This window comes from Sceloporus occidentalis, unplaced genomic scaffold (assembly GCF_023333645.1).
Source record: "Sceloporus occidentalis isolate IW3139 unplaced genomic scaffold, rSceOcc1.0.p SCAF_7, whole genome shotgun sequence".
Lineage (NCBI taxonomy): Eukaryota > Metazoa > Chordata > Lepidosauria > Squamata > Phrynosomatidae > Sceloporus > Sceloporus occidentalis.
In genome coordinates this window covers 13181559-13196720 of record NW_028316987.1, presented here as the reverse complement: position 1 = coordinate 13196720, position 15162 = coordinate 13181559, and the positions used below count along the sequence as shown (strand labels likewise).

Below are 15162 nucleotides of genomic sequence, written 5' to 3'. Positions count from 1 at the left end.
AATTATAGGGAATTCTGGGAACTGTAGTTTGGTGAGACACTTAGCCTTCTTTGTGCAGAGAACTCTGGTGCCACAATAAACTACAATTCCCAGGATTTCCCTAGCACTGAGCCAGTGCAGTTAAAAGCGGTCTCAAACTGGATTATTTCTGCAGTGTGTTTTGGAATTGTGTCTTCTCTCAGTCTTAAGAAACAAAACTGGAAATCCCAGGATTCCATAGCATGGGGCCATGATCCATGGCAGCTAAAAGAGGTGCTAAACTGCATTAATTCTGCAGTGTGACGCAGTATTGTTATATATATTTGCACGTAAAGAGGGAAAAGGTTGGGAGTGTGAGGTAAAGTGTGAGGTAATATATCTGTTTTATCACTTCATTTCGTACAATCCGGCGCCTCTGAGGAAATATGCCAAGAAAACACTGTAAATAGGGCCGCCATAAGTGGACTTGAGAGCACACAACAACAATGCCTTCAGGCGAGAATGCTTCTTCACATTTACAGTATAGGCCCATAAAAGCGTTGCTGCGCCTGCGCAGTTCAACTGCAAGGAAGAGAGGCAGATTCACATCGTAAAACGCGGCGCATGCGTAGTAAGAGCCATGAGGCCCCCTGTTCTGTAATGGAGGACTGAGGAGGAGAAGTACTGCGCATGCGCAGTGGGGCGGGAGCTTTCCTTATTATTTGGGCGGATGGTTTGAACGCAGAGCCCTGTGGAGCCTGGCAAAGGATGCCCGAAGGAGGGACTGGATTTGGGGCTTCTTTTTGGTCACCCAGGGTCCAGTTTTCGTCCTCATCTTCCCCTCATTAACACTAGAAGCTGTGGCTCGTTTATATAATGGTAAAAAGGGGGCTGGGATGTCTTGGAGAAAAGGGAGTTAATAGGAACTAAATGCATCTGAGGAAACAGGGCTGTATGATATCCACACTGGAGAAATAATCCAGTTTGGTGCCTCTTTAACGGGGCATGGCTCCATGCTATGGAATTCTGGGAATGGTAGTTTGTTGTGGCACAACATGCCCCGTTAAAGAGGCACCAAACTGTGTCAGAGAGAGCTCTAGTGCCACAGTAAACTACAACTCCCAGGATTCTCTAGCATTGAGCCAGGGCAGTTAAAGCAGTCTGAAACTGCAGTGGGTTTTAGACCTCAGTCTCAAAGGTGTTACAACAAAACCCCTTTGTGTGTATGTGAATGTGTGGTGTGTTTGTACTGTGTACTTGTGTTAATGCCCTGGTTGTGTTGTTCTTACAGGTTGTGTCTCCTTCATCTGGAATACACAACGTCCTTCCACATTTGAATTTTGTGGCTTTGATTATTCATGGATTTTGCTAATATGTTCCCTCTAGGAATATCTAGGTCCTCCAGCGCAACTCTGTGGTCATCTTTAACTAAAGATTGCACTGAAAGACCTAGAGATTCCTAGAGAGAACACTCCAGTAGGCATTTGTAGCTCCTCCAGCGCAACTCTGTGGTCAATGTCTAGCAGATGTTGACCACAGAGTTGCCCTGGAGGACCTAGAGATTCCTAGAGAGGCGTTCTCTCAGGTAAAAACAGTGTTTTTATTATTTGCCATTTTCCCACATTCATGGGGCCCTTTGCCCATAATAACCCCAGAGATTGTGGAAGGATGAGCATACTCCAAAGTCATCTACATGGGTTTTAGGGTGACCATATGTCAGAACAATAATGATGGACAAGGCACCGCAAAATTTAATAAATTTAAGAAAAAAATGGGACATTACAAAAGAAAAGCTAAAAACACCCATATAAATATAAATTCATTTCATTTATTTACAACTATATTACATATTTGTTGTTGTTGTGTGCCTTCAAGTCATTACGGCAACCGACCCTTAGGCAACCCTATCATGGGGTTTTCTTGGCAAGATTAGTTCAGAGGATGTTTGTCATTGCCTTCCCCTGAGGCTGAGAGAGTGTGACTTGACCAAGGTCATCCAGTGGATTTCCTGGCCTATCTGGCAATCAAACCCTGGTTTCCAGAGTTGTATTCCATCACTCAAACCACTGTGCTAGGCTGACATAGTTCTTTCCTCAGTTTGTCTAAACGTTTGCCAGGGACTAGCACTGGCTTTGGGACTGGCACCATTCCACTGCTTTGAGTAGCATTGTGTTAGAGTATAACTTTCATCATCCTGAAATATGTGACCTTCTTAAGATAGTTTTCAAATAGAAATCACAATCAGAAAACACCCCCTGAAAAGAGAATGAATGAAAGAAAGAACCCCGAAAGGAAAAAAAAAAAGAGATATAAACTGTATTTCTTACTGAACTAATTTATGACTAGAGACAGCATTTGCGAATAGATTGCAGCTTCTTTCCCCAGTTTGTCTAAACATTTGAGCTAGGATTACAGATATGAAGATGCTATAATTGTGTAGTGAAGGTGGTACAATTGTGTCATGAGATTGCACCCTTTATAACATTGGGTAATCCTGAAACTACTGCCATTATTCTTCATTAGGTAAGTTTACTCTGTGGTATTAGGAAAGAGGGCAAATATTTTCTACACTGTTCATATGTGGTGTTACAGAGTATACTGTAGTAACTTATTTTTTATAAATGGCAGACAGTTTTGCAAGTAAATTTATTGTGCTTTCGCAGGCCTGTGGTCTACAGAAGCTGTTTTCTGTGGAGGCCGACTTTGAAGATGAGGTAAGAGAATGTGTGTAAATCACAGCTTTATAGTGGGAAATGAGCATACTTGAGTGTGGCGAAAGGTGCAAAAGTTTCTCCTTGGTAGCTGAAGGAGAACATTCTGAGAATCTAGGACTTTGGAAGGCATTTTGCCAAGGCAGAATGCTGCTGGTCAGATCTCAGACATATATTTCATATCCACTGATCTCTTCATCACCACCTGGGAGAATCTGAGAGCTACAGGACAGAAAACTCAGGAAGACAGTTCAAAGATGAGGGGTGATGTCTAATGGTATAGTTTTTGTCCCTCTGTTTTGATAGGATTTCCTGTTGGCAGTGAAGGATGTGGAGAAGCAGGCCTTGGATCCAACACCTGCCAACCTAAGATGTCTGAGACCCGTGTCGGCTGGTTTAAGAGCCTCCAGCAATGCCCTTACAGTCGCTAAGGACACTGGCTCCCTTGGCCCTTCTGTGGCTACATCCCCTGCCTTGCAGGTTGAAAACTGTTCCAGGCTCAGATTTGGGGAACACAGTTCCTCCAGTGAAGTCAAAAGCAACCAGACATCTCTGGTGGCCAGCTTCAATGTTCGGAAGGACCAGGTAACTTCACCAGTTGAAAGCAAATCAAGCTGCACTACAGGCACAAGGTTCAGATTTGTGAAGAGACAGCCAGCTGTACTCCCCGCTGGAAATGCTCACTATGACAAGGAGAATGAAAATGAGCATGTGCTGGCTGCATCCATGGGTTCTGAGAACTCTTATACACGATCACATCCAGGATTGTTTAGGTCTGACTGTAGATCTCAGGAGCAGATGAGGGACAACAGTATAACAACAGCCAAGAAACCACGAGTGGCAAATCCAGCGATTCCAACCACTCCTGTTAGTACTGGGACCTCACAGTTTAAAATAACTGAGGGACAAACTTCTGCAGCGGTCCTTGACTATGTCCAACCAGTGGAGGCTTCTTCAAAGTTGACTTTGCAGTCTGCTGGTATAGGATCTTGCATGGCCCAGTCTAACTTGGGAGTGAGCAGCAATACATATACCCTTTTGAACTCTAATTGTCAGACCCATAGGTCTCTTCAAACATCTCTGGGTAAACCTCCTGGTGAGTGTAATAGCCCATGCTTACCTTTGGTTAGACCCTGCTCCTCCTCCCTGTCAGCAAATACCCCTCCAGGACAATCCAAACCATGGATACCAAACCAGAACTTTTCTGTGTCTAGAATAGCCAGTAGTGGTGGTCAGCTTCTTAGTGCATATGGTTCACCAACATCATCTGTGGAAAACACACCTGCCACCCCGAAACCTCCCTGTACAGCTGTAGCTGCTGGAAACCTCCAGACTCCTGTGGTCACCAACCATCTTGTTCGCTTGGTCACAGCAGCTAACCAGAAGCCTCAGCCAATGGCCCATACTGGTTTGCGGGCTAAGATTCGTCGCTTCCCAGGACCTGCAGGCATTCTGCCAAATCAGGTAAGAGGATCATCAAAACATAGGATGATGTGTGGCCTGTATGTAGAGAGATGTGAAATGCATTCCTCATAGCTTTTTATGAGTGTGTGTGAGACGGACTCTTTCACGTGCAGTTATTATCTTCATTTCTCTCACTCCAACTCAGATAAAAGCTCATAGTAGCCACAAAATTTACAAAAGACAAATAAAAGCTTCTCCCTGCCCCTTTTTCTGTTTTGAAATTTCTTCTATGTGGTTGTCCTAAGCTGCATCTGCACTGCACAATTGTTGCAGTTTGACACCACCTTAACTTCCATGGCACAGTGCTATGGAATTCTGGGATTTGTAGTTTTGTGTTTAGATATTTAGCTTTCTTTGTCAGAAAGCTCTGTTGCCACAACAAACTACAAATAACAAATTTGGACCCACTGATGTTTCGAGAGGCAAGCCCAGAAGTCCAAATAGGATGTAATCGTGGCATGTGCCACTGTAGCCAGATCCGATGTCTCATAGAATAGGCACAGCTGGCACACCAGTTTTAGTTGTGCACCTTCTGGGTTCACTCCTCCAAGGAGGACTGGAACCACTGCAGAACAGTGCCCCAAGTACCATCCCAGAAGGATACCATGGTTGGTGGCGTCAAAAGCTGTTAAGCATTAGAAGCAATAGGAACACACTCCCTCTCTCCAGTTCTCTGTGTAGCTTGTCCACCAAGGAGACAAAAGCTGTCTCTATCCCATAGCCAGGTCTAAAGCCAGATTGATGTGGCTCTAGAGAATCCATCTCATCCAGAAACCCCCGTAGCTGGAAGGCCATATATCCTCTCCTAAGGCCACAACTTCTACTTGGGGAGCTATCAAAATGAAGTGAGAGCCGATATCTTGTTGTTCATGAGGTTGAACTAATAATTTCAGCCCACTTTATACCATAACTTTCTGTAAACAGGTGTGTAGATAGATGTTTTGGGAGTTCAGGATTTGGTCAGCATCCTAAATTCAACATCCTAAGAATTTCTGTGTTCATTTAGGACAGAAAAATCAAACTCATCCTTGATTGATTACTTCTGTATATGTTTCTTCAGACAAGTTTCTGTGTTCATATGTTTTTTTCCTCTTCATTAAAAAGCCTGATGAGAAAAACCTGGAAGAGATTCTCATTACAACTCCACAGATGCCAACTCATGGGGCCTTAGCAAAGCTACAAATTGAGGTAACCACCTTATTCAACTCTTCCTTTTCCTCTTCCTGGTAGACAAAACATTCATTGGAATTTGGACTTCAATATCTTTTATCACCTTTAAGAAAAAAGGTAGACAATTCTAAACCAGGAGTGGGAAGCCTTGGGGCCTCCAGATGTTTGGAGTACAGCTGCCATAGTGCTTGGCCATGTGGGGTGGAGCTACCAGACATTGGCCCAGAGGAACTCGTCTATGACAGAATCCTGCTATTAAACAACATCTTTTAGAACTATATCCTCACTCACCACTCCTGTTGTTTGTCTTGACTAAGTACATAGGCCTTGGTAAGTGAGGGTAACATTTTGAAAATTGTTATTTAATAGCAGGACTCGACTGTCATGGGTGAGTTTAATTCTTTGTTAAAGGGGGATATCTTGTTCATATTGTTGTATTTTTTAATATTGTAAGCCCCTTTGATTGTTTTAACAAAAAGCAGGATAGAAATAAAAGTTTTATTTATTTAATTATTTGTTTATTGAATACATTTGCACATTCATAAGAAACCAAAATTATTCTGTCCTGTCCATATTTTGGATCAGAACCTGGAAAAATACCTTTTCAAACTACAGCTTCTAGACTCACCTAGCCAATATGGCTGGAGAATTCTGGGAGTTATAGGGAATTATCAACATATATTCTAACTATTTTGTATATGTAAGAGTATAAGACAGGATTAGCTTTTAAGAAGGGTGGTGGTGAGGTGAGCAGAGCAAGGAAAAAGCAGGAATCAAACAAGAACCTCACTATATCACCCTGAATGTACCTGATTTTGTCTGATGACAGAAGCTAAATAGGGTCAGGCCTGGTTAATATTTGGACAGCAGAATACCAGAAAGTGCCAGGGAACTCCAAGTTCCATGATGCTTGGAAAGAATTTTGCCGGAAACTCAGAACTGCTGCCAGTCAGGGTTTGACAATGCTGGTCTAGATAGATCAGTGATTTGATTCAGTATAAGGTAGCTTCATATGTTCCTATGGGACATAACTTGGAGAAGTTACTGTTTTGGCTAGTGGCTATGCTGGCTGGTGTATTATGTGGTTTAGTCAAAACAGGACTATTTCCAAGCTCTGAAAAGGGATATGGGTTATATTACAGGCATATATTTGGGAAATAATGGTGAATGCATTGCTTGGTATAGGTTCAAAATAAGGCTTAACCTGATGTTGTGTACTATGCCTCCAGGAAGTACCTACTTCCCAACATCGAACAGAAGATGAATTTGAACGAGGTCCTTGGGCTGCTATGAAAACCGAGTTGGGACTGGATGAGAGAGATTCATCCTGCTTCCTTAGGACATACAGCATTGTTATGGTGCTTCGTAAGGTAATAGATGGGTATTGTTTTGGGGGGGTGGGAATTCTACCAATTCTGTAGGAGCACTAGAATAAGAGGGTTATTGTAGAGTGAGCTAGGGCACTGAATGATCTCAGAGAAGATGCTGCATTAGTATTATCCATCATAAACGTAGAGCTTTTCCAGAATACAGTGGAAAAGTTGGTAACTACTGTGCCCTCCAGATCCAGACCACTTTCCCCCTTTCGTCTACCTCTTTTTGACAAGGCCACTCTCTCAATGCTTGCATGTGGCCTAGTACAGCAAAGGACAAACTAACATCCTGGTTGTTAGATAACCCTGAATACCTCCTCCTGTATCTCTGCCTGTATAGAAGTGGTAAGAGAGTTGGCGGTGGCTGCTAAGCAACAATACTTGGTTACCTTATATTCTTTCAACCATTTTGTTCTGGAGGTGTCAAGAAGCCTAAACATTTCTTGAGCCAGATGTCATTCTAGTGTGTACCCTTCTAGTACAAAAGACAGGAAGAACAATACCCTAAAATGTCCCCACCATATTATCATATTCTCTCATTTATTATTACCAAATGTATTTTCTTAAATCATAAAAAAGAGCCATTTCAGACAAAAAGATTCATTTTTTGTCTCCTCATGTTTGATAGATAGTATGTCTTTCTTGCTCCTTTTCCACAATTCAGGCAGCTTTGAAGCAACTCCCAAAGAACAAAGTTCCCAATATGGCAGTGATGATTAAGACACTGACAAGGACCAATGTTGATGCAGGTGCTGTATTCAAAGATCATACTGGTAAGTGTGAAAATACTTCAGTTTGGTTCAGGGAGAGGAAATATGTGGTCCAATGAACTTTGAACTTTGCTGATGAACAGGTCTTTGAACTGCGGCTTCCTGATGCTTCTTCCTTGGCTGTGCTGGCTAGAATCAATGGCAATAGCACTCAAAATCTTTAGGTTCTCATATTCTTCTGGTCTATTGGTTGGGATGGAAATTACCTTCCTTTCAGTCTTGAATTACCTGGAATGATCTTATCTGCCTCAGTTGGAGGTGTTTTCTTCTTTGCTTATGACACCTGGCAAACCCAGCTCACAAATGGCTATTGTCTGGTTCACTACTCAAAATACTGTATTTTATTACTAAAGACTAATCCAAAGATTCAGAAAAGCATGTGGTACAGTCTCCTGGGGACTGCTTCAGAATGCAGGTGATCCATGTTTCATTTTTCTTTGCTTCCACGTACTTCAGAGGTGTGTTACAATGGAAATCAAACAGCTTAAGACAAAACGGCCTGACCAAACTGCCTTCTTGGTGGTTGCTGGCCCATGGCCACTTGTGTTTTGTGCCTTGCTCTTCAGAAGTCTGTCAATAACCCAGTCTTCTTGCTAAACATCTTTGGTTTACAACTTTCCATTGGTTTTGACAGCCAGTCAGATCTTGTACTCTCTTTTCATTAGATTATTAAAGTATGATTGCCACAAAAAAGTTAAAAAGGAAAAGAAAAAGAGATGAAAGAAGGGGGTAAAGATAGGATATGAATATGGGCTAGGCATATACATTAATATAGGATGAGCATACTTCCAAGAATACGTTTTCTTGAAATTGGCATCTATAAAATACATGTTCATGCATATCTAAAGCACTAGATTTTTCTGACTTTTGAATAATAGGTGGTGAATATTTATCTTTTTATCCTATATATATACTGTATATATTGAAACAGTAAAAGCATACAGGATCTAACCATGTTGACAACTCAACTAGCTTCGATCTCATAAGTATAATTTAAAAGAACATGTACATCTATAAGTGCCAAAAATTTTCTAATACAAAATTAATGCACTGTAATACATTCAATCAAAAGCTTACTATCAAGAAGTTCCTAATGTTGAGTAAATATGTCCATAACTTGGAACAAAAGTTGTATGTTGCCTTTATTAATTTAAAGTCAGCATTTGACTCAATTTCCAGACTTTTATTGTGCATAGGATATGTGTTCAGTTCTGGGCACCATAATTCAGGATGTTGACAAGCTGAAACGTGTCCAGAGGAGGATAACCAAAATGGTGAAGGGTCTGGAAACCGTGCCCTGTGAGGAGAGACTTAGGGAACTGGGAATGTTTAGCCTGGAGAAGAGAAGGTTAAGAGGTGATATGACAGCCCTGTTTAAATATTTGAAGGGGTGTCATATTGAGGATGATGCAAGCTCTTTTTCGGCAGCTCCAGAAAATAGGCCCCTGAGGAATGGATTCAAACTACAGGCAAAGAGATTCCACCTCAACATTAGGAACTTCCTGATACTAAGAGCTGTTCAACAGTGGAACACACTCCCTTGGAGTGTGGTAGAGTCTCCTCCTTTGTAGGTTTTTAAACAGAGGCCAGCTGTCGGGGGTGCTTTGATTCTGTGTTCCTGCATGGCAGGGGATTGAATTCAATGGCCCTTGTGGTCTCTTCCAACTTTATGATTCTATAATTATTTGGCCATAATAGGCAGTAAACAAGCAACATCACAGTCATCAATTGATGTAATAAACCTCATGGACTCATGGGGCATTAAGCAGGTGGCAAGTTATTTAAGAGTAATTGTTCTGGATGACTGGAAGATTATGTGGCTGAATGCTTCCCCCCCCCCCTCCTTAGCTCCTTTCTGTCTTAGTGTCCTATGTAAGGGCTATGAATGCTACTAGTGGCTTCTGCCTCAGACCCTCAGCTACACCATGTTACTGTACCTAAGTTTTTTGATCTTCTGTTCTGCAGGGGAAATGCAGGGCACAATACATCGTCTGTTGCTGGAAGAGAAAGAGAGTGAATTCAAGGCTGGTTCAGTGCTTCTGCTAAAACAGGTACTGGTAACCCAGAAATACAAGATGGCAATTTCTAGTGCCAATGAGTAATACTTAATCAGTATGTAAGATCTTCTGTTATAGTTGTACTTCTTCAAGATTTCATTATTTTTTTCTGGGGTATTTTGTCTGCCTGCCCTGAATGATATTCAGAGATCTTTTTTCATTGACAGATTCACCTAAGCCTGTACATCCTCTGGAAACAGCACAGGCAGTTTTTGATTAACCTGTTTTTTAGGACAAGGAATAAAGAGCACAACAGCTCTCAGTCTGGTACTTTCTCACAGCCGTTTGAATAAATTGGGCCAGAACTCTAACTATCCCCTTCTTTCCTTCCCTTTTTACAAGCTGGATAGTTTATTTAATTCACTGACAGCTATGTGTTCTAGCTTTCCAGTGGTAGAACATGGGTCCCACCTTTTTTGTTTTCATTGTTGCACTCCACTACAAAGAAATTCGTATTTCTTTCTGTTGTTGCTCTTACAACCAGATGGTTCCCCTGTTCTTTGATGGATATGATTTTAAGATTAACTGACAAAAGCAGAATTTCATCTTACTCACAGGTGGAAATCATGTGGTCCTTAGATATTGTTGGACAGAATGTCCCAGCAGCCCTAGCTGTGGAATACTGGAGTTTTAGTCCCAACACCATATGGAGGACTGTATGATTTCTATCCCTGATCTAAATACGGTAGACTGTAATTGCTTAGAAAAAATGAGGCATGTTAAGAGGTCAACACAGAGCTGTGAAATACAGTTGATGGTGCTGCAGTAAAAGTGGTTGATGCCTACTTGGTTTCACAGGTGGGTGTGTTCTCTCCATCCCATCGCAACCACTACCTCAATGTGACACCTAGTAACTTGGTGAAGATATATCTACCAGGAATTAACAGTGGCACATCCCCTCCATTATTCCAAGACATTAAGAAAGGAACAGCGATGGTGCCATCACAGGTAAAGAGCTGTCTTGACATAGTTCTTCATGTCAGCCTGCTTGGAAAGATATAAAACATGTGTGCTTTAAAAGGATGAAAGAGGCTTGTTCTTGATATTTGAAATGATGCCAGTTTTGTTAAAGAATGTGCAACATTCAAGTTAAAATGCTGCATTTTTATGTTTTTATTGTGGGGAAAAAGTCTGGTGAATTCCTAGTGAACTAAGCAGGGCATGAAAGGGGTAGGGAACTGAATAAGATTTCTAGTGGATGGAGGTGTTCTTTACATAACAGGTTGCCCCCTCCCATGACTCAGAAACGCTCACTACCAATAGATAAAAAATAAATTATGAAAAAAGAGGTTATGTAAACTTGCATAATTAACATAGGTTGTACACTTGGTTTTCTTGATGCAGAACTTGCATGGCTTCAGCACAAAATTTTAATTTTAATTTTAATTTTGAGCGCATGTCTGTGACTCTGGAGACCAGGGTTCAAACCCAGGATTAGTCATGTAAACACACTAGGTGACCTTGAGCAAGTCACACTCTGTCAGCCTCAGAGGATGACAATGGCAAACCCCTTCTGAAGAAAATAATAATAATAATAATAATAATAATAATAATAATAATAATTTATTTATATACCGCTTTTCCAAAAAAATCAAAGCGGTTTACAAAATTACATAAAAATACATAATACATAAATGATTTACATAAGCAAATAAATAAAATACCTAAACAGTACATAACGTACACAAACTAAAATTCCATCCCTTAACTAAAAATTACCAAGAAAACCCCATAATGAGTTCACCTTAGGGCTGCCATAAGTTGGAAAGGACTTGAAGGTACACAACAACAAGAAGAAAATTTAAGTAGTCCCTATTTTACTCTATTTCCACCAATATTTAAGAGATTAAAGTAACCAATTAATATCCTATATGTTGTATAGGTTTGTGTTAGCAGTTCATTACTGATATAGAATATATGTTTAGTTTCATACTTGGGTGGGAGCCATTAAGCAGCAGTCTTTTTTAAACATTGAAATATGCTGGACAGAAGTTCTATACCATTTATCACAACAATATTTTGTAAAATGAAGGCTAATAATGCAAAATGCTTCAATAGTTGTACAATATATACACCAGTATATACCAGTATATACATACTTCTGTTACCAAATCTACATTATTATGTGTTTGTCATGTTTCAACATGTACACACCTTTGATTACCGTTTAGATATCAGCAATATCACAGTTTATAGTAGCTGTCTTTCTGATGGCACACTGTGTTTGTGAAACAGTAATCTATAACTATGAACAAATTTCATTCAAAATATATAGTCTGAGTGTTGGATAGACTCTGGAGACCAGGGTTCAAATCCACACTCAGCCGTGGAAACCTACTGGGTGACCTTGGGCACGTTACGCTGTCTCAGCCTCAGGAAAAGGAAAAGGCAAATCCCCTCTGAATAAATATTTTTGAGAAAACCCCATGATAGAGTTGCCTTAGGGTCACCATAACCTGGAAATGAAGTTGAAGGCACACAGCAGCAACAACAAACCTGCCCCAGTTAATCCAGATGCAGTATTCAAATACCTAACTACGTATCTGCCGTGAAGTCGAAGTCTTTCATGGCCTGCATCCATAGTTTTTTGTGGGTTTTTCAGGCTATGTGGCTTTGTTCTATAAGAGTTTATTCCTGACGTATCTGCCGCTTGTGTGTTTATGAGTACAGGCTGAAACAGAATGTCAGCAGGATCTTCTCACAAATGCCCTAGCACCCACAACCACAAAAGACTGCTGGAGTGGAGAAAGATGGGCCAAGGATGAGAACTCTATACAGAGTGTATCAATTAAAGGGTCACCATTGACACCAGTATCAGGGACCTGTGGAGCAAACAAAATGGTTTTGAGTGTATCATCTGCAAAGGCTGATGGAGCTGATTCAGGTAACTATAATATAAAACAGAAATGGATGTTAGCTTCCCTGGCTTTTTTCACTGTCATCGTTCATGCCAATGTGATTTCAGAACTTGGAAAATAGAGTATTTGGAATCTGTCAGGGGGCTTTCTAAACCAGATGTAGAGTAATATGTTGCTAACTCTTCTACCACATTACAGATTTAAAGAAAAGAGATTGGCTTGCCAGTTTTTGCCTCTGGTTCCACCTACCACTGATTTTAGCCTTGGTTAGTTTCTCTTCGTTCTAGGTGCTTCTTACCAGTCCCTCTCCCAAACAAATTCACTAACTTAATTTCCAAAGAACAATTAGGATTTCCAGGATGCTAAGTACTTTATTCTGTCTTTCCACAACTTATCCATTGCTGGCCTTAACTGGCCACATATATGTGCTACTACATTTAATCTTCCAACCTGTATGTTATTAGAAACTAACCAAGGCTAAAATCAGTGGTAGGTGGAACCAGAGGCAAAAACTGGCAAGCCAACCTCTTTTCTTTAAATCTTAGGACCCATGCAGACAGGCCAAAATAAAGCTGCTTTGGGTCACTTTGGGGATATGCTGTTTAAATGACACACGCATCTTAAGAGGCCAAAAGCTGCATGGCTTTAGTGTGGCTTCCAGCCTCTTAGGATGCATACATTATTTAAACAGCATACCTCCAAAGTGACCTGAAGCAGATTTATTTTGGCCTGTCTGTACAGGCCCTTAGAAAAGTTCTTCCTTGGACTACAGCTCCTAAAATCTCATAGCCAGCATGGTCATTGTTTATCCCTGATGTATGGTTGACTCTGCATGGTGGACAGAGGTAACTTCTTTCCTCTTAATAACTTAACTGCCTTTTCATACTGTCTATGCAGATGATCTAGACCAGCTTCTTGGAGAACTACCTGATGACTTTTTCTCCAGCATGGATGCATAGAACAACCAACAACAGTTTTCTGGAGCTGAAAATGAGACTATCACTGTGGTAGAAGACCAAGGATGTGGCCCTGTGCCCCATGACATTGACTTCTTTTTATCTCTTACTGGAGATATTGTCTCTAGCATGAATATTGGCTTTGTCAGGAAAAAAAGAAGATCCTTCATAGAACAAGAAAAGCTCTGATGTGTTTCAGGTGATTGTATAGATACTGTATGCCTGCTACAGTGTTGGTTGTTTACGCATGTTTTCTCACCTGTTGTTGTTGTTTTTTTTAATGTAACTTTTGACCTTTGTTCAAAGACATAGCCTTTCCAGCCACAGGGTATCTGCTAGAAAGGTTATGTCGGGGCTCATCCAGCCTTGAGCATCCACAGTGGACATACTTCTACCTGTACTGCACTTTGCCTGGCTGTTGGAGCCAGCCATGATGGAAATTTAATAAGTGAAGCAGCTGCCATTTTCCTCTGATTTGAAATGTCATCTTTTCTGATGCTTGCTTTGGTGCCATATTATGTACCTTCTTCGACACAACGCAGTCTGTCTTGTAAATAATCTTATGGGATATAGGCAGCTGACAATCATTAAAAAACAGTTCTATGTAAGTGAATTTCAGTGATACATTATTGTAAAAAATGCATTTGGGAAAGGAGGATCTTGAGTGTGTTTTGCCTTTTAATTTAATTTTAATTTAATCCTCTTTATTTGGTTGCAACAGTTAAAACAACTCATCTTGTCTTTTTGGGTAGTCTAGAAGAAGATGGCAATAAATGAGTAAAAACTGTTTATTTTCTTTCCCCATGAAATGTTGCAATGAATGTAATTAGGCCACTAATGAAGTAATATGATATTAATGTCAACATGTGATCATTTTTCAGGCACTCAGGCAAACAACAGTTTGTAGTCAATTCTTACAAATTGTTTCCCAGTTAATTTAACGTACAGTCAAAGTGTGTTGGAATTGGTTGTTCGCATATACTCCTCTGACCTGGTTTCAGGAGTTTATTGCAAAATGTGTGCACAGTTGTTGCTGTTCAATGCTTGCATGTTCTTATGGAACTATCACCCTGTGAGGGGCAAACAAGAATACTTGCCAAGGAAGGTCTGGTGAGAGAAAATAGTAACTGGGAATTCAAAGAACCAAAAAAGGGATGAATGCATAGATAGAAATATAGAGAGATGCAAACAGCTCTTTTCTATGATATTCCAGAGGTTGGAAACATTTATTTTTCAGAATACTTTCAGAAATCATGAGCCAATATAGTTGATGCCAGCTAGGCTGGCTGAAGTCTTGTTAGTTGTATTACTTGAGTCTAGAAGTGCTGTGACTTCATTATATAAAAGGTGGTGGTTGTTTATTGTTGTGTGCCTTCAAGTTGCTTCCAGTTTATGGTAACCCTAAGGCCATGGGATTTTCTTGGCAAGTTTCTTCAGAGGGGGTGTACTTTTGCTATCCTCTGAGGTTTAAAGATTATGACTGGCCAAGCAGGGATTTGAACCCTTGTCTGCAGAGGCATAGTCCAACACTCAGTCTAAAAGATTAACTGCCTTTTAAAAGCCCCTCATGGTATATAACGAAACTTAACATCATAAAACAAAACTATAATGTGGATAAAATCAGACTTCAGAAAAACAGGTCATACCTTATATATAATGGTTTCAGTGGCATTCAGACTCAAATTTGGAGCCAAGGAGACGTTTGGATGCTCACTTGAAGGCTTGTAACAACAGAGACTAATAAAATGAAATAATGTAATGGTGGGAAACACAGTTGTTGAACAGGAGCTACCATCATTCCTTACCATTGACTATCTGGCCAATGGGAAATTTAGTCTGAAATCC

At 40.6% G+C, this 15162-nt stretch overlaps 1 protein-coding gene across 2 annotated transcripts; it reads left to right on the top strand.

Annotated features, from left to right (window-relative positions):
- The first annotated feature begins 626 nt into the window (after positions 1–626).
- HROB (homologous recombination factor with OB-fold) lies at positions 627–14007 on the top strand. 2 transcript variants are annotated; one of them, XM_089531969.1, is made up of 10 exons: positions 627–837; positions 2622–2672; positions 2976–4133; positions 5238–5321; positions 6533–6673; positions 7341–7449; positions 9412–9497; positions 10302–10451; positions 12174–12387; positions 13259–14007. In XM_089531969.1, the coding sequence occupies exons 1-10, from the start codon at positions 835–837 to the stop codon at positions 13318–13320; spliced, it is 2058 nt and encodes a 685-aa protein (XP_089388095.1). In that variant the 5' UTR covers positions 627–834; the 3' UTR covers positions 13321–14007. The 2 variants fall into 2 exon arrangements, with proteins under 2 accessions (XP_089388095.1, XP_089388096.1); XM_089531970.1 differs by lacking the exon at positions 10302–10451.
- Positions 14008–15162: the final 1155 nt, after the last annotated feature.

Excerpts from the sequence above, each read along its gene's own strand:
- HROB (XM_089531969.1), top strand. Across the intron at positions 6,674-7,340 it reads TTGTTATGGTGCTTCGTAAG|GCAGCTTTGAAGCAACTCCC; the intron begins GTAATAGATGGG and ends TCCACAATTCAG. Across the intron at positions 10,452-12,173 it reads CAGCGATGGTGCCATCACAG|GCTGAAACAGAATGTCAGCA; the intron begins GTAAAGAGCTGT and ends TTATGAGTACAG.